Here is a 25637-nt window from a genome sequence, read left to right on the forward strand (position 1 = left end):
AGCGAGGTGTGACTGGTGTTTACCTTCTAAGTCAGATGGAATCAGATGAAGGTCTTGGCTGTAACTCTCCACTGAAAGATTCACGCCAACTTCAGATTGAGAGTACACCACAAATGGAAGACCTTCATTCGCTTCACTTCTGAATAATTTCTACCTGGTTGGCACATCTGAACAGACACCAATGATCCATTTCATTCACACACACACACACACACAAACAAAAACAAACAAACAAAAAACAATGAGGACGTAGTGTGCCCTTGGTTCCTCTGCATTTAGCACCACGGTGCCCACTAATCTTTCCAGCGATTTGGCGTTTTACTGAGGTATGGAGTTGAGCAGCCCAGGACCTGGCATCTGTTGCTTCCTGAAGCAGCACCAGGGCTCCCAATTTGTTCGTGGGTGCAGTGACTCGGGTCACAAGGATCGTGCTGTGGAAATGGACGTAAAGGGAGGGGTGAGCTCCAGCACAAGTTGAGTGGGGAGGACCGAGGATGCGTGGGGATGGGTGATTCTGTGGGAAAGGTGATGCGGGAGAAAGCCTGCACAAGCATGTCCGTTTCCTGGTATTTGGGGATTTCTGAAGGTTTGGATCTGTTATTCTGAAATACCAAGGGTCTCCTATAAAAAAGAGTGTGACCCGTAAAAAAACACTTTTTATGTTGAGACCATTAGAGATTCACATGCACTTGTAAGAAGTAATACCGAGAGATCCTGTGTGCTGCTTACTTAGTTTCTCGCAAAGGAAACATCTCGAGCACTTACAAGGCAATCCTACAACCAGGATACAGACAGCAATACGGTCAAGATACGGAACATTCCATCAGTACAAAGGTCTCTCCTGATGCTCTTTTAGGGCCATGCCCACCTCTTCCTCACCCTCATCCCCTCTTTAAATCCTTGGTAACCACTCATTTGTTTTCCAGTTCTGTCATTTTGTCATTTTGGAATGGCATATAGATGGAATCATACAGTATGTGGCCTTTTGGGACTGACTCCTCCCTTTTAGCATAATTCAGAGATTCATCCAGGCTGTTGTATGTACCAATGGTTTGTTTCTTTTTATTGCTGAGTAATATTCCACGGTATGGGTTTACCACAGTTTGTTCTTCTTTTTTCTTTTTTCTTTTCTTTTCTTTCCTTTCCTTTCCTTTTCTTCTTCTTTTTTTTTTTTTTTTTTAACCAGTTATCCATTGAAAGACATCTGAGTTTTTTCCAGTTTTGGAGCTATTATGAATGAAGCTGTTATAGACAGTTATATGCTGGTTTTTGTATAAATGTAAGTCTTTGATTCTCTGGGATAAATGCCCAAGAGTACAAATGCTAAGTTTTGGGATAGTTTAGTTTTAAAAGAAAACTAAGTGCTTAGTTTTATAGGAAAATTAGATGCTTAGTTTCCTCAGAAACTGTCAAATTGTCTCCAAACTGGCTGTACCATTTTACACTCCCACCAGTAATGGATGAGTGACTCAGTTTCTCCACATGTGTGGCAGCATTTGGCATCATTGCTATTTTTTTATTTAGCTCTTCTGATAGGTATTTAGTGACATCTCATATGTGGCTTACTTTCACCTTGCCAATGTAATGTTTGAAATGAGTTTCTTGTTTACAGAACATAGTTGGATCATGCTTGGAAATCTCCTCTGCTAGTCTCTGTCTTTTCATTGGTAGAGTTGGACCTTGTACATTTCACATAATTATTGATATATTAGGGCTTAAGTCTGCCATTTTATTTTCTGTTTTCTGTTTGTTCTGTTTTTCATTTTTCTGCCCTCCTATGGGTTACTCAAACATTTTAAAGAATTCTGTAGTGATTTATCTATAGTGTTTGAAAGTGTATCTCTTGTATAGCTTTTCCGTGGCTGCTCTGGGCATTACATATGGCTGCTTTTAAATCTTTGTCCAATAATTTTAATAGTTTTCTCATCATGGTGGCATCCTTGATGGTTTTTTTTCATCTAGTCAGAGACATTCCTGGTACTTGGTAGTATGGGTGATTATAATTAAAATGTGGACTTTTTTTTAAAGCTTATTTATTTATTTTTGAGAGAGAGAGAGAGAGAGAGAGAGAGAGAGAGAGAGAGAAAACACACGAGTGGGGAGGGGCAGAGAGCTAGGACAGAAGTGAGAATCCAAGCAGGCTCTGCACTGGCAGCTCAGAGCCTGATTCGGGACTCGAATTCATGAACCATGAGATCATGACCTGAGCTGAAGTCGGATGCTTAACCGACTGAGCCACACAGGTGCCCCCAGACGTGGACATTTCCTAATTATGAGACCCTGGATTTTATTGAAATGATCCGTTGTAGCTGGCTTTTTCTGACATCACTCTGGCAGAGGAAGGTAGGGGAGAGTACTGCTTTGTTACTTCCAATGGAGGTAGAAGTCCCCACTTAGCCTTCATTGACACTTGCCAGGGTGGCTCCTCATGGCTGCTGGGCAGGAGAGGGAGCTCCAGCTCTCCCTTTCACTAAAGGTAGTCTTTAGTGATGCTACAGTAAGGGTGCGCCCCCCCCCCCATTACCCCTGGGGGATAAATAAGGTCCTGACTGTCCACCTGACTCTGACACTACCCTGTGGGGTAGATGGTGGGGCCATGTTATTGCCAGGTGGGAGTGGAAAACCAGGCTTCCCACAATGGTTGTGGGGGAAGGGGATGTATACTATTGGCCAGTAGGAATGAAAGTACTGGTTTCCTAAAGTACTGGTCTTCTCTAATACCACCCTGTCAGGAGTTTGGGGAGCCTCGATACAACCTGGCAAGAGTGGATAACCCAGCTCTCATTCAGCCTTTGCACGTGTGGGTGAGGGTGGGCCCACAGTTCTTTCTGTGGTGTTCGGCTGGAGTAGCGTGATAATTATCTAAATTGTCTAAAGCTTTTCTGGCTTTCTAGGCCACCCTTTCTTAGCCCTTTGGCTTAAGACAGCAGTCTTTGGTTGTTTTTTTGTTTTGTTTTTGTCTGCGCCTGTTGCTGTTTCTGGGCTGCCGGCTTCTTCGGTTCCAAGTCTGGGGTGTATGGAGAAGAGAAAGCCCATGGAACTCACGTCATGTTGTTCCGTGGCTCTTAACATCCCTAGCTGGCCTGCCTTCTTCTCTCCTCCTTTCAGAGTTTTCTTATGTTTGCTTTATATACAATGTGCAGGATTTTTAGTTGTAGCTCGTGGGAAGAACGGAAAATTACACGTATTCTATCTTCCTGGAAGCAGAAGTCGACACATCTTTGAGAAAAGAAGAAAATCTATTCATAATCTCATCTTAACATAACTTTTCATTTTTACATATTACTTTCCACTTCTTGCCGACATTCATATACTCTTTTATGGATTAGTAATCAGTGTATGCACATTTTTATGTCCTGGTTTTTTTTTTCCTTATCATATTTTAAAATATGGAAAATATTTCCCTGTGTGTTTGTAGACTTCATAATTACCATTTGAAAAGTCACTAATACTTGTTCTGTTAACATCCTATTTTACAAAACTTTGTCCATTGTCTGTTTGTTACTCTCACTTTTTTTTTTCCTATTAGAAATAGCACTACAAAATTATCTTACCATATATAGCTTTCTGTTTGGCCTCTCTTGAACTTCTTCCTTAAAATAAATTCTTAGGAGGGAGATTTTTAGGTTAAAGGATATTTTAAAATAAGTTTTATGATTTGTGGCCCTGACACTTTCTGGAAAAAATATAGGAATTTATGCTCCGTGTTCAGAGTTGCAATTTCTTCATAACATCATCTCTTCTGGCTTCTACTTTAGTTCTCTGTGGTCCAGTCTTATTCTTACTTGAAACCCTGATGAACTTAACTTGTCCAAAGTCACGGGGATAACCTGCTTACCCTAACTCTTGCAACAGCAAGATATCTAAAGATACAACAGTACCTTTCATAGAAGGCAAATATCTATTATTCAGTATGTGTTTTTGGCTTCTTTGGATCCCTCTGTGAGCATACAGGATGAAGATACTCATTCTAATTTTCACATATTTTTTCTGTCACTATCAGCATTGAAACAAAAGCCCCCTGAATGATGTAGGGATTTCAATGAATCTGATAAATTCTAAAGAATTCAGTGCCATAAAAAAGACATTTTTGATTGCTCACAGAAAACATAGAAGCACAGAGAAATTCAGTGTATCTCATTCAAAGATGTATTTTTGAAGGACGTGATGTAAGTGGTTGAGATGTCCCTTGGAAATAGCAGGAAAGTTAGGACAAGAGCAATACTTAGTTACATCAATACTTACAGCAATACGTCAATATGTTAATACAGCTAAACTTAGTGTCGCCATGGGGGCTGCCCATCAAGGGCACCATTGGAAAAGAAGCTTTGGAGAGAACCGTTAAGTCAGTCTTTATGAACAATTGTCTAGGATTTCTCCTCTTCTCTCCTTCCTGGGATGGGTTTCTAATGGGGAAGCTTCTTAATCTGAGAAACAGAAACTATACCCTGGCATTATTTCTAGAAGATAAGTATGGCTGCATTCAGACTCCTCAGCCAACTGAGAAAACCACTGTTTCTTCCTGGGCCACTTGCTTGGAGGTCCCTGTCTAATGGGGACCCTGGCTGACCTATAGCCTCACTCTCATATCTGGAATACAAGGGAGTACTAGGAACTGGAGAGGTTGAAGGTGACCAGACCCTTTTGTCATGTTAGAAAGGTTCACCTGTGGTCTTAGGGATACTGGTTGTTCATCATTGGTTCACTCTCTTAGTATTTATTTTCTTACCAAACTTCTGCCCCCTTCCCCCAGTGCTCTCCAAAATTGGCTCCAGTTCAAGTCCTAACTACTGAATCCATCAGTCTTCCTCACACTTCTCATCTTCTTGGGGCTGTCTATATAAGCAGGTGCTAGCACTGTTCAGATGAACTAACCTAATGTGGTAGTGTCCATTTGTAGCCCCATTTGGCAGATGAGGAAATGGAGATTCGAACCCAGAAGCTCTGGCTCCAAAGTCCATGCTCTTAACCACTGCGGTGCATTTGCTGTTGCTATTAGCTGCTCGTCTCCTCTTTGAAGCATTGTTCTGCTTTGGCTCATGTGCATGCATTTCTTGACCCTTTCCTACTTCTTTGTTCTTTCTCTATTTTTCTTCTTCCAACACCTACGGGTAAGCATTCCCCAAGATTCTTTCCTTAGCTTTCACACTCCGTTCCCTTTATCATTATCCAGGACTGTTTTAATGAATGACACACGTATGTTTATCTCCGGTAACCTCCTATCAGCTACTAACATAGACCCTCATCTCCTGCTTGTTGAACATTCACCAGGTGGGAGTGGAAAGCCTGGTAGCTGAGGCACAAAGAAACTCTGGACATAATAGCATGAAGAGAGAAAGCAGGAGGGTGGGAAGAACAGCAAATAGCACAGTATCAGTGGAGCACAAGTTGTGTGAAAATAAATGGGAGCAATGAGGTCAGATCTTGGAAGGCCTGAATAGTAGGCAAGGAGTTGGGGCTTTAGCAGCTTTTGCTGGTGTGGTGCCGCCATACAGCTTAAGCACTAGTCCCTCTATGGGAATTCCCATGATCCTCTCTCACAGCACCATATTTGTTTCTTTTTTTTTTTAAGTTTATTTATTTATTTTGAGATAGCGCACACATGTGCATGCGAGTAGGGAAGGAGCAGAGAGAGAGGGAGAGAGAGAATCCCAAGCAGGCTTCATGCTGTCAGCACAAAGCCCAGTGTGGGACTTGATCTCATGAATGGTGAGATGATGACCTGAGCTGAAACCAAGGGTTGGATGCTTAACCGACTGAGCCACCTAGACACCCCAATATTTGCTTCTTTTAATGCTACTCATGTTACAGTTACCTGTGTATATGTTTTTATTTCAGTCGTAGATTGTTAGTTTTTGGAGGGTAGGGATGCAATCTTATTATCTTTGTATCTCTCCTTAGGGCCTGAACATAGTTGGGTCTCAACATATATTTATTTAATATTAACAAGAAACCAGTAAGAAAGTAAAATGATAACTATAATTTGTTGAGTCATGTGGTAATAACTAAACATGCATTATCTCAAATATCACGGAGTTGTGAGGATTCAAGGGGATATTGCAAGTAAAGACCTTGAAATATATTAAGTACTCAATAAGTGGTAGCAATTATTATTATTATTATTATTATGAATCATTATCGGTATTATTATTCCTATTTAGCAGGTGGGAAAACTAAAGCAAGTAGACTGAGTCACAGCTCAATGTTGCATAGCCAGATGAAATTGAAACCTGAGCCCATCTGTCTGCCTTTTTTTTTTTTTTTTTTTTTTTGGCCTGGTTTTTTTCATTTAGTCCAATGATTTTGAGATTCAGTCATGTCGTGTATATCAATGAATCGTCTGTTTACTTGATGAATAGTATTCCCTTGTATGGATATACTACAATTTATTAATCCATTTACCTGTTGGACAGTTGGATTGTTTCTAATTTTTTGCTATTACAAATAAAGCTGCTAAGGATTTTCATGTATAGGGGCGCCTGGGTGCCTCAGTCATTTAAGCGTCTGACTCCAGCTCAGGTCATGATCTCACAGCTCGTGAGTTCAAGCCCTGCGTCAGGCTCTGTGCTGACAGCTCAGAGCCTGGAGCCTGCTTCAGATTCTGTGTCTCCGTCTCTCTCTGCCCCTCCCCTGCTCACACTCTGTCTCTTTCTCCTACAAAAATAAATAAACATTAAAAAAAATTAACAACAAAAACAGAAAATTCATGTACAGTATTTGTGTGGACATACATTTTTTGCTTCATTGGTTAAATACATAGGAGTGAAATGATTGGGCATTGCATGGTAGGTGTATATTTAACTTTTAAGAAACTGCCAAATTGTTTTGGCAGTGATTGTGCCATTTTATATGCCTGTCACCAGTGTGTAAGAATTTCTCCACATAATTGCAAAGACTTAATGTGCTCAGTGTTTTTAATCTGAGCCAATGTGTGTGGAGTGGTGCCTTATTATGGTTGTAATTTGCATTATTATACATTTGCCACAATGAGTTTTAATGATGTTGGACATCTCTTCATGTATTTATTGACCATTTATATCTCTTCTTTGGTGAAGAGTCTGTTCATATCATTTTGAAGTCTAAGAGTTCTCTATATTTTTTGGATGGAAGTTCTTTAGCAGATGTGAATGTGTTGTGAATGTTTTCTACCAGTATTTTATTTGTTTTTTATTTTCTTACTGGTGTCTGATCAAAGAGCAAAAGTTTTAGATTTTGATAAAGTTTAATTGTCAACATTTCATCTTTTACAGGTAATGCTTTTAGTGTCATATTTAAGAAATCTTTGCTGGCCTGAGGGCTAAGATATTTTTCTTGTGTTTTCTGGAAGTTTCATAGTTTCAGGTTTCACATTAGGCTACAGGTTTCATTTTGAGTTGATTTTTGTGTATTATAGTCAGTATGGATTGACATTTTTAAAATATGGATACTTAGTTCACTGAACATTTATTGGAAAGACTTCCATCTCCCCAGTGAATTGCCTTGGCATAGTTTTCAAAAATCACTTTGTCTATTTCTGACTCTATTCTTTTCCATTAATCTATATATCTATCCCTAAACAATACCCAACAGTGTGAATCACCACAATTTTATCGTAAGTATTAAAATCAAGTAGACTAGGTTCTTAAACTTGGTACGTTGTTTAAATTGTTCTGGCTATTCTAGATTCTTTGAAGTTCCATGTAAGTCTTAGAATTAGCTTATCAAGTTCTACAAAAATTCCTATAGGAATTTTGATGGGGATTGTGTTGAATCTTGGAGGAAATTTGGGCAATGTTACCATTTTAATAATACAGAGTTTTCTAATCTCTGAACATGCTACATCTCTCCATTTATTTAGGTCAGAGAAGTTAGGGTGGGAGTCAGAAAGAAAAGAGGTTTAAGAAAGTTGTAATTCTTTTTCAGAAAATAGGAATTTGATATGAATTAAAGCGTGGAATATCTAATTTTGTGATCATACTGAAGTAGGTGAACAAGTCTATAATATTCTATAGAGAAACAAGAAGAGTTAATTCATTAAAGTGGTTCAAGTAAATTAGAATTTCTTTTATGAGATGAAATATTGATAAATTTTATAAACCAGTTTAGTTCTAATATATATAGAACATGTATAAACCTTGGTCACATCCATACTCAAAGGGACTCCTCAGTAGGTTTATCAAGTCCATTCCCCCAAAGAGGGTGTCTCTCCCTAAAATGGATTAGCCAATTTTGATTTTCTCCATCTTGTTCCTCTTGAATTCTCTGTGCTTGGCACATTGGTGAATGATTGTAAACCACTCCATGGATATGTACTTCAAAAGGGAGACTGTGAAATTTTCTAGATGCTTTAGGTAAAAAATCCTGCTCTTGAGGCCAAAAGAATTGTTCCAAAAAAACTTTTTAAAAAAGAAATCTATGAAGATTAACTTCTCTTATATAATCTCTTTTTTGGAAAAATGTTTATTTATTTTGAGAGAGAGAGAGAGTAATGGAAGAGAGAGAGAGAGAGGGAGAGAGAGAATCCCAAGCAGGCTCCACACTGTCAGTGCAGAGCCCAAGGCGGGGCTCAGTTTCATGAACTGTGAGATCGTGACCTGAGCCAAAATCAAGAGTTGGACGCCCAACTGAGCCACCCAGGTGCCCCTTTGTATAATTTCTTAATTCATCTCTTCACTTTGGCCTTAAAGGCACAAAGTATAGATATACATGAGTAGAAAAATCTTTTTAGTTGAATGGAGTATATTTTCTCAGAAATTTTACCATGGACTTTTTGGTTTTTGGTTTTGTCTCCTTTGAAGAATTCTGATTGACTGGATCAACAGTCACATTCCTTACATTTTTTTAACCGTATGTTTTTAGTATTTTAGAAAGTGGTGTGGCATTCAGTCTCCAGATGGCTCCCAAAGATTCTTGCCTCCTCATATTCACACCCATGGTAGTCCCTTCCTGCATTAAATATTGGCTGAGTTGTGTAATCACTAAGATATTATGGATATGATGGTGCATGATTTCTGAGGCTAGATCAGTAAAGAAGTTGTGGCTTCCATCTTTCTCTCTCTTGAATTATCACTTTTGGAGAAGCTAGTGGCCATGTTGTAAGGATACTCAAGTAGCTGTATAGAGAGGATGTGGCAGGAACTGAGGCCTCCTGAATACAATCAGCACTAATTTGCCAGACATGTGAGTGAGCTAGCTTGGAGGCAAATCTTCCAGCCCCAGACAAGCCTTCACACAGTATCACAGCTCTGGTCAACATCTTACTGCAACCCTATGAGATTGTCCACAGAAACTATGTCAGATAATAAAAGTTCATTGTTGGGGCACCTGGGTGGCTCAGTTGGTTAAGCGTCCAGCTCTTGATTTCAGTTCAGGCCATGATTCCATGGTTCATGAGATTGAACCCCTCATCAAGCTCTGTGCCGACAGCATGGAGCCCGCTTGGGATTCTCTCTCTCCCTCTCTCTCTGCCCCTCCCCCCACAAAAAAATAAATAAACTTAAAAAAATTAATTGTGAAGTCACTATGTTTTGTGATAATTTGTTATAAAGCAATCTGTAACTAGTACAACCAGTTAGAAATGCTTCAATAAAAGTTTCCTAAATTGCATTATAAAAACCCTTGTATGACCTTATTGAATATAGTGATAAGCTCTTTTTCTGAGATCTGACTATTTTTTTGCAAGACATGAATGATTCTTGCAATTTTAAGTGAAGTGGTAAATGGGCAGGCATTACTTACAGCTTTTCTAGAGAAGGCATTAAGAAAAGCAGTATGAGATCCACTCTCATCCTTATCCGTAGAATGAGAGAGGGGCAGAACATCAGTAATGGTGATCTCTTTTCAGAGTCTCAGGCTCTAAATGAAGGTCAAGAGAGCTCCAGGGTTTCTTCTTCGAACGTCTCTGTCTCAGAAAATGTCTGGCAAAGCAAACAAAAATCTGGTTTCATTTCCCTATTGTTTCATGGATGTATTTTGATGTGGCAAAGTCCGTTCTTTGTGCCACATATCAGCATTGAATGACCGAGGTATAGACTCTTGTGAAACTTTCTTTTAATTACACATGAAGCTCCATAGAATTTCACCCCCAGAACAGTAGAGTTGTTTTGTCAAGTGTTCAAGACCTAAATTTGCCGTTGGCTCACCCCCAGCGCAGTCATGCGATTAGTCACGCAAGTAGTCACAAACCCCCTTTGCCATAAAGGAATCATAGCTAACAGCCCGACCAGGGCTCTTTTCCCAAAATATGTCCCTGAAAACGAAACTCAAACATGCATGTCGGTTTAGACTTATTTTTCATGTTTGTTTTGCCCAAAGCATGGACCATGTCAGGGAAGATGGAGACACCTTCACGGCCGGTTAGTCACATCTCACCAAAGCTTCTCAATGGGCTGTCAGACAAGAAAGGAGCCTCATGTAGCCACCTTAATCAGCATCCCCCATCTGTGAGGTCATCGGGATGTTTCAAACAGTTTCCAGCTCTCATTAGTTCAGCGTGTTCCACAGGCAAGTCCTTATCTTTTGTAACTTTTGCTGCCACATCCTGAGAGAGCCTCTCCTCGGAATGACACTTTCCCCATGGGTCAACCCGCGGTAATGAGCCACCAATTGACGTGCCCTTTGCACTCACTGGCAGTATATGTTGATATTAACCTTTCGTGTTGTGAGATGTCGCTTTTACCCTTGGCTTCTGCCATGTAAGTCTCATTATTTCTAATAGGCTGTGGCAATTAGGGTCTTGGGGCTGTTGATCGCAGCCATTTGGAGCAGGGAAGGGGCACTCAGGGAGAACAGCTGCTTTTTCTTTACATGAACAATGTGAGGCATAGCTCAGCCCAAATATGCAAACAGCGAGGCAGTGGTGGATTTCTGGCCACCGATGGGAAACTCCTCACCAGGTCTTTTCACATGTGCTTTCCTCACACTAGCTACTGGCTGTTTTCAAACCCCTTTTGTGCAGAATGCCATGCTCCGCCCATATTTCAGTGCATTGGATTTGGCCTAATAAGGGATTCATTAAACACAATTATTTGGGAAAGAAATGGGTACGTTCAAAGAGACCTTTCCTTTTTCTTTCTTTCAAAGATGGTTGGCTGGGAGAGAAAAAGGATGACACAGCCAGCTAGCCATCTTGGGTGGCCCATGGGCCCTGTGAGGAGGCAGTGTTGAGCCCAATGGCCCCAGGAAGGCCCCTCAGCCTCGTGATTGGGAAATCTTGACTCCTGATGGAATTCTGTGGTTGTTGAAATCTGGTAGGCCTCTCATGGCTGTGAATAAGTTAAGAATCCATTCCCTTAAGGTTAGAAAAATAAACTGGTACAATCCTAAGGGCCTGAGGGGTAAGGAAATGAAGGGGGGAAAGTCTACACTAGAGAAAGTACACAGGAAACCACAAATAACCAAAAACATATAGAGTCAGCACTCACATTCTCTCAGTTTCTTGACCTGAACTGCTTTCTATATTAGGAGGGCAACAAAGCAAAATTAAGCATGCTTGTTGCTTCAGATGGGGTGAGATGGAAGGCTAAGGGACAACTGAGAGGAAAAGCTGGAGTTTATTTGTAAGCGGTGAGGCTTGAATGTTCTACATCAGGATGAAGTGTTTCCAAACAAATGCAAGAAAAATCCCCTATATTAATCTGATTGTTTATGACAATAGCATTTGGGAAAGCCCCTCCAATGACTGCCTCATATATTAAGGGCATGCAGTGTCAGAGACTGCTGAAATGATCACTCTTGGTGATATAATGGTATGGTCTATTTCTGAGAGCCCCTTGCTGATTTATTCTTTGCTCTGCAAAATGTCACATTAAAACGTAAGTTCATTTCAGTTGGGTTGGTCCACAGTATGAACAGATGGCAGTTGTGATGTGGAGACTTCAAAAGGTATAACCGATCATTAAAAGTTAATTCTTCCTTGAGTAAGTAAGAAGTCTCCCGAAGCAAGCCGTAAGAAGTTTCCCTCCTCCCTCCCCATTTTCCTTCCTTCCTCCCTCCCTTCCTTCCTTCCTCCCTCCCTTCCTTCCTTCCTTCCTTCCACAAACATTTAACCAACTTGCATGTGAGTAGGTGTTGGGCTGGGAGCTATTGACAGCCCAGCAGTGTGTGAAGCAGGGCCTTGTTTCCGGAGGGCTCCAAAGGGGACTAGATGTACAGAGGATGCCAACCTCAGACAACACAAAAAGAATGATTCACATAAGGGACAGCTGGAATCCAGAAGAGAGGTAATATAGTTAATTATTGCCAGGCTCTGAGGTGCCACACTTTATTCTTACCCTCTGTACCAGGGCCGGAATGTAAGCTCCAGTGGGATGAGCACCTAGAACAGTGCCTTGCATCGAGATGCACTGAATATTTGTTAATGAAAAACACAGACATCTTGGTAATGAAACCTCTTGGTAATGACCTCTTATTTGCATTCACAAAGTGTTTTTATCAGGTCACTCTCTGGGTTTTCTACCCCACCTCCACAGCTCTATGGTTGGAGAAAAGGAGTGTGATCAGTATCAAGGGGGAGGATATTACTGGGGGAGTTTAGGGGAGTTTAAAGGCATTTACTTATTTATGCCATTGAGCCTGGCTTTTCTTTCTTGAATCCTTTCCCTCACATTTAGAATCTTGCTACCCAGGCCTCTGGAGGGGTATGAAGGGCTTGGGGCTACATTGCATGTGGGAGCTTCCTGTTCTGGGAAGGCCAAGCAATAACAGGGTAGGGCACAGGGAAGGATGACTCAGGCCAGCTGCTCTCAGCCCCAGGGAGGAAAGCTTTTATTCCTCTTGTTTTTTGGGCTCGTTCTTCCTGACTCTTTCAAGCTGTTAGACCTTAGGCCACCAGGTGAAAGTGTGAGCCTTAGGGAAGGGGCCAAGTTGACCACTGTACTGCTTTTGGTCTGGGTTGCTCAAGGCTTCTGGGCAAGAGAAGTCCTTTCTGTTTTCATGTCCAGCCCAGATCAGCAGATCAGCCAAGATCAGCTAAGGCTCAGGCCCAAGGTCCAGTTGGCAATGAGGAGTTTACATCATTCTGGAGTCTCCTAGTTTCATAGTTTTCTTAGGAGCTTGTAGAAAGAGTTGGTGGCTTGGAAAAGTGGGGATGTGGGGTTCTCAGGTATTGTCTTATATTTTGAAAAGTGCAACCAAAATCTTTGTAATACAGAGCACATCTACACAGAAACTGTTGACTCTGCCAGAATAGCATTACAAGGGGTGCTCCTTATTTGGTTTGCTAACTTTGAACTCCACAATCTTAGTAACAACAGGTCTTTCTGGTCCACATTATCTATCTATCTATCTATCTATCTCTCTATCCACCTACCCACCCATCCACCCACCCATCCATCCATCCATCCATCCATATACCTATGCTAGTTTTCTAGGTTGACCATAACAAAGTACCATAGACTGAGTGGCTTAAACAATAGAAATTTATTTTCTCACAGTTCTGGAAGCCAGAAGTCTGAGATCAAGATATCAATGGGGTTGATTTTTTTTTTTTTTTTTTTTTTTTTTTTTGGTCCTTGGCTTAGACATGGCCATCTTTGGTGTGTGTGTGTGTGTGTGTCCTAATTTCCTTTCCTTTTCTTTTGTTTTAAAATATTTATTTATTTTTGAGAGAGAGAAACAGAGCACGAGTGGGGGAGGGGCAGAGAGAGAGAGGAGACAAAGAATCTGAAGCAGGCTCCAAGTTCTGCACTGTCAGCACGGAGCCCGACATAGGGCTCGAACCCATGAACTGTGAGATCATGACCTGAGCCAAAGTCGGATGTTTAACCGACTGAGTCACCCAGGCGGCTTTTCTTATAATTTCTTTTTCTTATAAGGACACTAGTCCTATTAGATTAGGACTTACCCATATGACTTCCTTGTATCTTAATTACCTTGTTAAAGACCCAAACAAAACTACATTCTGAGCTCCTGGGGGTTAAGACATCAACAAATGGATTTTAAGGAGACATAGTTCAGCCCATAACATACCCACCCACCCATCATCTGCCTATCTGTCTGTCCATCCATCCATCCATCCATCCGTCTCTCACAATACCTAAAGGGGATTTTAGAAAATAATAAAAAGGATTGCAAATTACTGAACCCATTGAACAGTTGACAGATGAGAAAACTAAAGCTCGGAGAGGGCAAGCAGCTTTCCCAGTGCAGCACATCTAGTGTCTGGTGGAAACTGCACTCAGTGCTAAGTTTTTAGTCTTAAAATCCAGCATTTGTTTTCTACAATGTCATGACTCCTGGAAAAGCTATTAAACTTCCTCCCTCTTGCATCCCCAGTTAGGATCCCATAAGTGACCCTTATTAAGAAGAGTCTTCTAAATGTAATAATAAAGACCTCATGGGAGAGGGTGAATTATGAAGCTGGATCTGGAAAGAATTCTGTGGCGTGACTAGGCTGTTCATGCTGTTGTCAGCTATAATTCAACAAGAGCTCTTACAGAAGACTTTTTTAATTTATGAGACACAGAATTTCAAGTCCCCCCCCCCCACACACACACACCAAGTACTGTGTCTATAAATGGCCAAATGACTCGGGACCCTTTTCTTTTGTATGTTTATAGTTATCTTGTGCCAAAATACAACATTGAGGTACTTCTTTCAGAAAATACAATTAAGTATGCTATGGTAAACTAGTATTTGGAAGTAAAGTTGGTGGTGAATGGGTACTTCCCAGCCACAAGGGGACCACGTGGGGACCACGTGGGGCAGCAAGATCGGCCCTCTGACCTTCCCTTCAGAGGGAAGAATTCTAAGGAAGAGTGCACACACCTTACACAAGGTCATCATTTTCTCCATAGCTTTTTCAATATTGGGTGACAAACCACAGCTAGCGTCTGTTCCTAAGAGACTGTAAGGCATTTTTTTCGGTTTAATTTTAAACTACTTCTCAGAATTGAGAGAATTTCATGATTTTACAACCTGACCAGTGGTTTGGGCTTTCAATTATTTGGTGCATGGAAAATCTCATGAAGAAGTGTTTTCTTTATGTATTTACATATGTATGTATGTATGTATGTATGTATGTATTAGAGAGTGAGTGGGGGCAAGGGTCAGAAGGAGAGAGAGAGAGAGAGAGAGAGAGAGAGAGAGAGAGAGAGAATCTCAAGCAGGCTGCACACTCAGCGCAGAGCCCAATGCAGGGCTGGATCCCACGACTCTGGGATCATGACTTGAGCCAAAATCAGGAGTCAGAGGCTCAACCAACTGAGCCACCCATGCACCCCAAGACGTATTTTAGATAGAAGGTTCATGTTCATTTGTATTTCAACTGGATGGCTGCATACCAAAATCCAGTGGTGTGGTATCTTGCAATGAACAGATTCAGTTTGACATTGTGTAAAATAATATTCCCTGGGTTTCAAGTTTTCACGTTTCAAAGTGAAAAATAAGCCTTGTATTGAAATGGCTGATTCTAGAATCCAAAGGACCTTGAGATCCCACAAAGGTGAGAGATGGGGGGTGTTTTGGGTAAGGAGAGAGGGCGTTTGTGGGTAATAAAGACAGCGTCCAAGGGCTTTACTCCCTGTACCTCTCCCTCCGGGAGAATCTCCTATCCTGCATTGGTTTTGCAGACCTACCTTCTAGAGGGTCCTCTGATGAAGGGAAGGGGAAACCAGGCTTTGCAGCTAGAAGACCAGAGCTTCTTGAATGAGAAAATTGTTCACAGCTGTGTGTTTTCTAGGTTAAACAGCTCAACCTCTTCCAGCTTTGCATGTAATTATCTTGGCTGGATGAGCTAGAGACTTTGTCTACATTGCAGCATGACTCTTAAATTCACATGAGTGATTGCCTTACATGGAAATCCCAAGCATATTTTTATTCTGTCCTCCAATATTCTACTGAGCAGAGTGCAGAAGTGATGAACTCCTTCAGCTGTCCTGCTATTAGGTCACTGGCAATGGGGTGACCACTTCATCCCAGTTGGCCTGGGACTATCTTGGTTTGAAAACAGAAAATCCTGCGTCCTAGAAACCCCCGCAGTCCTGAGCACCCTACAAGCAGCACTAAGGCTGCTGGGTGGCAAAGAAAGGTGGAGGAGTAAAGCAGCAAAGTGGAGATGAAGAGTTAATCCTGATAGAAATGCAGCTCTGGGAGGAAACCAGGCAGCCAGGCAGTGCCATCAAGGAAGCTGTAAGCCCTGCTGTTCTCTCTCCAGGGTCCGTGCAAAGCTGTGTGCCCCTATCTTGAGGAGGGGGTATCTCTGGGGGCTTCTGCCTCACTGCTTAGCTGGAAAACTACCTACCTTTAGACTGTCTAGGAACTGTCACTCTATTTTTCTTATGAGACCTTGGCTGACTAAAACCTATAGCAACATAATATGCTCTACAAGGAAAATCAGTATGAATTCCTACCCTACAAAAACATCTTTCCTGGCTGTGTCACAAAATAGGCCCCAAGCCACAGTCGTTAAAGGCTGGGCACTTCTCTGCAACACACAGGCGAGAAGTTTGGACTGTCATTTCTAATATTATTCTGTTCTCAAAGCAATCAGGATTTCTTGGAAGTTGGTTGAGTCTGGTTGTAGGATAGGAAGAAAAAACACACAAAAAACAGCATCTTGTTGCTGTGGCCTGAAAACAAAGGGATTTCAAGAGTATCAGTACGGTGCTGGATGGAGTTTCTACTCGCCCGGCTGTGGACATATGAACATCAAATAATGAATACAATGATGGCAAATTGGTACAGGGTGAGCCAGTGAAAGGCGATGCGTTCATAATAATACGCTAGAGCGATAAGCATGTAAAAACCATAGTTTTAATACAAAAGAGAGGTGAATGTAATCGAACAGTTTATTAGTATATGTAAGTGTTCTTTTAAAAAATATTGAGTACATGTGTGTTTCAAAGTATTGATTTGTGGGGCACCTGGCTGTCAGAGTTGGTTGAGCCAACTGAGTCAGACTTTGACTCAGGTCATGATCGCTAAGGTCACGATCTCACATTTTGGGGGTTTGAGCCCCATGACAGGCTCTGTGCTGACAGCTGAGAGCCTGGAGCCTGCTTTGATTCTGTCTCCCTCTCTCTCTGCCTCTCCCCTGCTTGTTCTCTCTCTCTCTCTCTCTCTCTCTGTCTGTCTCAAAAATAAATAAACATTAAAACAATTATTGATTTGTGTTTGTTTTATCACAAGCAGGAGAGAAGCAGCACAGGGGGCTGTGAGTCAGCCACCCCGTCCCTGGAAAAGTAGGATCTGTTCCAAGAACAGAAGGAACCCAGTGGCATCTGCAGTCATATTTATTAATCAGGTGGGAAGGAGGGTTTAGTGAATACAAGAGAGCTGGCTCCGGAACGTGTTTCACACTGATGAATTATCTAGTATTCTTGAGAGGGGGAGGTAGTCTTTCACTTCTTAAGAGAAAAAAATCTCAAGATGGCCCCACCAATGGAAACAAACAACTGCTAAAGGAGGCAATGCTTTTTCTGGGGGGGGGTAGGGGTGGTGGTAGGGGGAGAAGGCAGAGCTCTTTCATTGGGCAGCTCGTGCTGTGGGCAGGCCGGCTGGGTGCGCGGCGTCAGCGGTAGAGGTAGTTGGCCTGGATGTGGCCATGATCACAGCCTCCCACCTGTCCCTGTTGTCGAGCATCTTCTTGTTGAACAGCAGCTCCTTGTGCGTCTCCGCAGAGAACTCGAAGTTGGGGCTCTTGACGATGGTGTCCGCAGGGCAGGCCTCCTGGCAGAAGCCGCAGTAGATGCGCTTGGCCGGGTGGATTATCATAGCGGGTGGTCCGAGGCTGGACCTCTCTGGTGATGACCTGGGCGGGGCAGACAGCCTCGCAAAGCTTGCAGGTGATGCTGCGCTCCGGTCTGGATGGATAGTGGCACAGTATACGCTCCCTGCAGATGCATGGGCTCGGCGGGCCCTTCTCAAGTGGGTAGTTACTTTTACAAAGGAAGTAGTCCTTTTACAAAGGAAGAAACAGAGACGAGAAAGATGTAGTAAATCAGACTATCTTCAACAAAGCTTCTTTCTTCCACCATTTCAAACGGGATCAACTAAGACCTCAAAGAGAAAAAAAAGAGTATGAAAGATAATGCGGATAAAAGAGCTAGTTAGGTAGATTTAAACCTGAGCTCTAAGTAGACTGAAAAAGATGAAGCTCTATTGATGATATGACCGGATTGCCTGCAGCCTGCCATGAGATTTGGTTACAAAAAATAGCACATGCTGGGCTGCAGATAGCAGGGTGTGGGGAAGGGGTTCAACCAGAGGCAGTAGTGACAGGACAGTAGTGCGGGACAAAGGAGGAGGAATGATCTGGTTCCCAAAGCTGGGGATGGAAATGTGGAGCTCTCTCCCCTTCTGTGCCATGTGGTGACAGTGCAGAGGAACCGAGCCACACAAAGTGAATGGCAAGATGGGAGCTGTGGGAACATGGTGCCTTGGCTCTGGTTAGTTCCTACTGGGTATTGAGTAACTTTGCGTGACAGGAGCAGAGAGGCTGGGAAGACAGATGAGGCCGGGGAGTAAGGGTCAGGGCATGTAGATTTCAGAGACGGGGGAGGCCATGGATAATTCTTTGGAGCATCACAGCTGCCTCTCTGGGGAGCAAACAGGCCATTTCAAGATGGGGAGAACCGCGTGTCTGGTGGCTTAGGGTTGCTGTTGTCAGCAGTTACTAGAAAATGTTTTTAAGCAAATATGCTCATGCAAACACACCCATGCACACTCATTCATTCCTAAATACAAGCTGGACTTTTTCCTGCAGAGGCAAAATGCCTACAGAAGGGTTTCTGCACTTTATTGACTAGGAGAGTAACACGTTAGGATTCCCTTCCTGCAAGAGCTGAGTGTTCGTTCTCCTTGGAATGCAGATCGGGTGGTCAAGCTAGACCCGTGCTGCCTTTTCCTTTTCTGAATGTTTGGCATCATCAAGTTTTACTTACAGGCAATCGTGTGGCTTCAAGACAATGTCCCTTGGGCCATTTCTTTACTCTGGTAATTCACAAGGTGGCTTGTGCTGCCCTGGGAAATGATGGGAGAAGGACCACTGGTGGCTGAAGAATGATTGAGGTCAGGAGCCAAGACAAACTTGGAAGGATGGCCAGCGTGCTAGGTACCAAATGAAAATAAACAAAAGAAAACCAGCCACAGAATCAACCTCACATGACCTGCATGGTGCCTCAGAGGCCGTAGAGTAGTGGCTCTGGCTTCCCCAAACAGAAACCCTTGGCCAAGCAAGAATTGTCCATGTCAGGGGCTGCAAGGTGCTCTTCCCAATCACAAAACGAGAATGTGAGGTCATTGTCAGAAGTCTGAGCCTGAGGCCAGAGTAAGCCCCTACCTCTCTGATACTGAGCTTGAGAGCTAAGCATGCTCCAACACCCAGGGGAACCCCCTCGGCTACACCTTGTTACCTCCCATCACTGAAGCTGTTCCCAACCACCATAGGCCCCTTAGGGAAATTAATGGTGATTGGAGATGAACCTAGATCTGCAGTTAAGTTGGAGGCATTCTAGGAGCCAAACGGGAGGAAATAGGGGAGGGTATAAATTAAAGAGACAAAAAGCGTTTTTGTTTTGTTTTGTTTTTTGGTTCTGGTGTCTGAAGCAGTACTGGGACCCAGACTGAAACTCTGTGGAGCCATGACCTATAGGGGATGGAGAACTCTGCCAATCTGAAAGCTTAACAGCCAGCACTGAATATGGCTCTGAATCAGCCACCTAGTGCTTCTCTTCCGTGTACATTGTCATGGGATCTATTTGGGAGAGAGAGACCATGGGGGTATCATACGGGCCAGGGAGCAAATGACCAATCAAACAGCAGAGAGGTTGAATCACAGGAAACTGTCATTATGTAGGTTAAAAGTTATTAAAAAGCCATTGAAAATGGCTGCTATTTTGACCATTTTTTGGGGGGGGGGTGCTGTAAAATGGCTGTTCCAGGCGGTTCTAATATTTTCTAGTTTTCTGTGCCTGTGTCATGCTGGGCACTGTGGAGGTACCAGAAATTTCAGAACCACCCTCATCCGTGGGAGTCAGCAAACTATGATCCACAGGCCAAATCCAGCCCAATGCCTGTTTCTGTGGTTTCACTGGAACACAGCCACTCCCATTTGCTTACTTATTGTCTGGGACTGCTTTCCAGCTACTGGAGTTGTGAGTTGAACAAAGACTGTACCATCCACAAAGCTTAACTATTCATTGTCTACCCCTTTATAGAAAAAGTTTGCTGACCCCTGCATTATATGGTATGAGCGACCAATGATCACTCGGAAACATTACCATTTTTCATCACGGTTTAGCTCCTCTCTTTTTCTGCTTTACCTTTCATCATCATTCTTTTTCCTCCTCTACTTGGCTGAATTTTCAGCCTCCCCTTTCCTTGGACTTCTTCACTGTTCTTCCTTGTTCCCAGTCTGCTCCTTTATGTCCGTGTCCTTTCCTGCTCTCCTCTGTTCATTTCTTCTCCCTCTGTTTCCCCGCTTCTGCTTCATCATTGTTCATCTCTGCCACCTCTTATGTCTGCTTCAACTTCTTTCCCTCCTTCTTTTCATCAGTGTCTTCTCCTTGGAACGGTTTGAATTAGGAGGGATGGGCTGGCTTCCCATTCCCCCATTTAGAGCAGCCTTCTCTTGCTCTAGCACAGCCTTGTGTTTGTTTCCCTCTTAGGTCTGCCCAGTCCATGGGTGAGGAAAGGTAGCATGTAAGATCAGTGACCATTGAGGTTGGTTGGCTGTCTGCCCTGATTGGTCAGCGTCAGATATTTTGAAAACCATTCCTTCTGTGAGATCATCTGCCTCAGCCAGCCAGCCAGCTCAAAATTTAGAAATGCTGTCCATATACCTTTCTCTTAGGAACTCCGTTAGTCACTGTTCGTGGGCTCAGCCTCCGGAGTTTTAATGAGACTCTTTTATTGTTTTTAATAGCATTGTGAGGCAGTGTCTAGAATCCAGAAATTAAGTCCATTCAAAATTAGGATGGGTCTGTGTGTTGGGTGGTGCCTTTCTTTCCACAAAGTAATATGTGTTTTGAATCTGAGACACTTGTGGTCAATGCTTCTCAGAAGCACGTACCACTGGTTGCTAAAGACTTTCTTATGCAATAGTGTAGGGAGAAAAATCAAAACCGGGAGTCATTTTTAAGTAATTTTCAAAGATACACCAAACCTTGTCACACCCCTCATCACTGATTCCAGAGTGACAAGTAGCCTCATATTGTAGAGCCATCAACCACCAGCCCAGCCCACAACTGAATCGGGGGGGAAAGTATGCAGAACACAGCAGCCTCAGAATTCACCTGGCTTTAGAGGATGCTCCTAAAATATGTTTCAGGGGCAAAGACTGGGTTGCATTTGTCCAGAATTTGAATCTATTCACTCTAGTCACTCTTCTTACCCTTTCAAAAGTTTTTGTTAAACACTTGCTCTCTTTTCTCAACACTATGGTGAGTACAGCAGTTCTGATTTCTGTATAATACATTTTTGAAACTTTTGGGCAAACCACTTAATCATATCTAACAGAAAAGTCATAAATAGAAACAAAGAGAAAAGGATTCAGCCAAACAATATATAATAGATATTTGGGTTAATCCTGCAGCTTCTATTTAGTTTTTGCCCATTAGCCCTCGTTTCAGTTTGGGGATCCATTTGTCTCTACAGAACCTGATTCTGGGGGTGGAGCATGTGACCCCGATCAGCATATTTGACTCCACGGTCATTGTGATTGGTTCTGGGTGGGCATGTGACTAAGCAGATCCAGTTAGGGTGAATTTCAAGATTCTTGCTTGGAATTCTGCTCAGTATCAGGGTCTATCAATTCTTTTTTATTTAAAAAATTTTTTTTTAATGTTTATATTTGAGTGAGAAAGAGACAGAGCATGAGCAGGGGAGGGGCAGAGAGAGAGAGAGACACAGAATCAGAAGCAGGCTCCAGGCTCTGAGCTATCTGCACAGAGCCCGATACTGGGCTTGAACTCATGAACTGTGAGATCATGACCTGAACCGAAGTCGGATGCTTGACTGACTGAGCCACCCGGGTGCCCCTATCACTTCTTCTTTTGAAGTGTCTCTTATTTTCTTCCCTTCCTTCCTGTTCTTCCCAGCATTATTCACTTCGAGGCCTTGAATTGCTCCCTACATCTCCCTACATTGTCTACTCCCTTGAATTCATCTTCCTCTCTCTTGCTGGACTCGTGTACCCAAAGAAACTTTTAAAACTTTACTGGATTTCCCATTAATGGAAAAACAAAGTGTACATAGCTCAGCATGGCATTCTGTGTGGTCCATTCATTGCAGCCATCTAGCTCTTTAACCTGGATTTCCTACAGTTTCAACTGAAGCACAGGAATAGAATGACGGTCTTTTTGAGGGCAAAAACTTTATCATGAGCTCTGTTCATAGTCCTTCCCAGGGACTTTTCTCAGGAAACACTGAAATCTGAGCCTAAGTCTGCAGCTAGATCCACACTGTAGGCATCTATGCTGGGGAGTACCAGTGCTAGCAGAGGCAGAGCTAACAACCCTGGGCTCTGTGAGCACCGCATCCTTTATAAACTCCTCAGAACAGTGTGTCCCAGCAAAATGTGTATCCCTTCCAGATGTTAAATAAACTTATTAAAGCAATATGTATCTTGCATGCGGTCAACTCTGAAATGATGGCCGTTTTAAACATTTGTGACTTTAACATAACTGAAACAGATATTGGCTAATGTCTAATTGTTCTGCCTTTTAGAACAGATGTCAATCCATCAAGGATGTACTTTGTTGGGACACTCTGTAACAGGAAGCCATGACAAAAGTGTCTGTTGACTTACTGTAACCTGGGAATTAGTGCTGTGTTGAGAGAAGTCTCTATTTGCTTTTTTAATAACAGAAACCCTGGCCCACGGTGGCCTGTGTGCTCTGAGAGAATGTGCCGAGCCCCAACCTTGTTTTTCTCTTGCTTTCTGTGACAGGGTGCTCCTCCCCACAAGCCTTTGCCAAGCCTTTATGCAATTTGAGTCAAAACATTCTGCATCTGAGCTCATCACATGTGAAAAAAGGGTTTCAACAACAGCTCAACATGTAAAAGTACTGGGGGCTTTTTCAGTCAGTGTTTTAATTCGAATTTACTGAAGCTTGGAAAACTGCATGCAGTTTGTTCAGTGTCTTAGCATTCCCCACTCTGGGCCAAAGTGAAGCAGTTGGCTTCCTGCTGTCGACTAAACAAATGAATAAAGATTCACTTGAAGGAGGTATGTAGACAGTGTATCCATGGCTCTAAGTATTGTCCATTTCACTGGGTGACTTGGGGGTGTTTTTACATATCCAGTGGCCCATTCTGTGCTGATTCTGTGCTCAAAGTAAGAATCAACATTCGTGAAGACCATCTCATCTGGCCAATGTGGATTTCAGCTAGAAGGCCCTCTAACTTCTAAAAGGAGAAGTAGATCCAGTTTGTATCGATTCTTTACTTTCATGGAGGGAGATCTAGAAGTGAAATTAGGCTTCTTTTAGGACTCAGGGTCAGGAAGAACCAGGTGAGAATATATGAAGAAGACAAGAATGGCTTGAGGAGGGAGAATGGGGGATGAATGGATGAAAGTCACATCTACTCTTCACTGCTTTGTCAAGTCATATAGGGACACCAGCACCTACCTGGTGCTCCCTTATTCTTCTCTCTGAGGATTTCTTAGCCCAAGACCTAATGACCACCTCCATCAGAAGGTCATCATATAGTCACGTATTTGTGCTCCAATAACTGAATTTGATTTTTTAAAGCTGCCCTAACCTGCATCCCTGACTTACTGATGGTGAGACTGTATGACCCATACTCCCAAGAATGGTGAAGAGGATGGATGAAAATCAGAGGAGATGATTCATTGACCAAAGATATATAAACCATATTAAGTTTAATCGTAGATAATACAGAGAGGAAAATTTCTCCCTTGGAATCATGCATGTTTATCAGTTTTATGTAGATATTGACTGCCTTTGCCATATGTAAAATTTTATGCTTTTATGGGACTTTTCTTAAAAATGTCTCTTGGTCAAAGTTGAACAAGTTACTGACTTGAATTTGGGGTAGAGTGGTCAGCCCATCAGAAGGTAGATATGAGCTCAGTGGAAAGTAGATTCACAGATGAAAAGGCTCTAAAAATGTGGGATTCCTGGAATATCGTATATGTCTTTCTTTTTCTCTTTGCTGCCTGTCAAGTTTTCAAAGGAAAAAAAAAAAAGCCTGTCTTCTTTTGATGACTCTGAAGAAATGCTTACCATCAATGGTGGAGGCGAGAAGTGTATCTCTCCTATGTAACCTGGGGTTCTCTCAAAACACCCAAGGTGCAGGGCTCTTTGGGAGCCCAATGTGGCAAAATGGTGCCTTTCCAGATGCATGCTGGTGAGTAGAGCTTCTCCCCAGTTCATGGGCTACAGCCTGAAAGGGACTTTAAATTTCCTGCTGGTTATACCCAGCTTGGTATGGAACTGGAAGAGAATTGGAACCCATGTTCTAAGAGAAGAGGCTTCCCACATTGAGTCGGGCTTTCCAACTTCTTGGATCTCTTCTCCTCTTCTAAATCAATTTGCAATCCTCACTGACCTCAGAGACCCTTGCCTTTTTATCTTTCATCCAGCCCTAAGTCATCTCGCAGGACAGAATTTTGATTTTGGGGAAGTGGGGTGGGGAGGGTCCTTTCCAGATTAAACAAGGAGAAAGAAACAGTCAGTATTAGAGGAACACACTGCTCCCTGCCTTGTTGCATAGTTTTGTAGGTAACGATAAAACCTTGCTTGGAATGACTGAAGGGCAGACCAGGTTAGCGAATGATCTGAAATATTGAGAACTATGGAAAGGATGCATGGTTATAACTAACATGTATATGTAATGTACATGAACTAGTGGCTAAGAAAGGGTCCTCAGCACTCCCAGGGTGAGGCCCCGCTGGTTTGCTTTAATGAATTGAGAAATGCTGTTGGTATTTAGCATGTTTCTCACTGGCAAGCAACTACATATGGAAATATTTGAAAACGGCTTATGCTCCTGAGTAGCTTAGACTTTCTCTTATTTACCTTGTTGCTGACATAAAATCTTTCGCTGGTGCACACTTTAGACCACTTTGTGTCCCACTGGCGATTAGCGCATCATGGACAACAGACTGAATCAGACTTTAGCACGTGTTCTGCACTAGGAACTTGATAAACTCCGCTGAGGAAGCAAAGCAGACTCATGCCATTCAACAAATGTTTGTTGAGTCTTTCTCTTTCCTGCCCAAACAGTTCTTGATGTGGTAAACTGGGGCAATATGAGTAGAGCAGCTAAACACAAAAATAAACAAACAGCACCCACACAGTCTAGGAACCACACTCTGGCCACAGACACCTCTTTCCCCCTCACATCTCTCAGCCAAAAGGCCAAGAACAGAGGCCAAACACAGATTTGAATTTCACTTCCTCTCCCTTCTTCTACCCAAACTCTGGGGATTAGGGACTAGACAGTAGGAGGTGGAAAGAAGAGAAACAAAATCTGAATAACCACAAAAGCAAATGGCCTTGGGGTAGATTCTAAAGCTGACCACAGGAAAAGGAAATCACTAAATATTTTGGTTTTATCTGTGTGTGTGTGGACTTTTATTTGAGTCCCACTGCTTAAAATACCGTCTAGTCTCTCTTTGCGTGTATCTCTCTGCTCCTAATTTCCTCCACATCTTTAATGTGCCCTGTGTTCATCTCTGAACATTATTTTCA

At 42.5% G+C, this 25637-nt stretch overlaps 1 protein-coding gene across 1 annotated transcript in view; it reads right to left on the reverse strand.

The window, feature by feature from the left end:
* Window positions 1-17006: 17006 nt before the first annotated feature.
* LOC125937793 (NADH-quinone oxidoreductase subunit I-like) overlaps window positions 17007-25637 on the reverse strand; it is a 38454-nt gene continuing 29823 nt past the window's right edge. Inside the window, 3 exon segments of the mRNA XM_049652719.1 lie at window positions 17007-17517; window positions 17520-17685; window positions 17687-17875. Of these exon segments, the coding sequence (XP_049508676.1) occupies window positions 17489-17517; window positions 17520-17685; window positions 17687-17875 (384 nt within the window). The 3' untranslated portion in view covers window positions 17007-17488.

Source organism: Panthera uncia (genome assembly GCF_023721935.1).
Source record: "Panthera uncia isolate 11264 chromosome A3 unlocalized genomic scaffold, Puncia_PCG_1.0 HiC_scaffold_12, whole genome shotgun sequence".
NCBI lineage: Eukaryota > Metazoa > Chordata > Mammalia > Carnivora > Felidae > Panthera > Panthera uncia.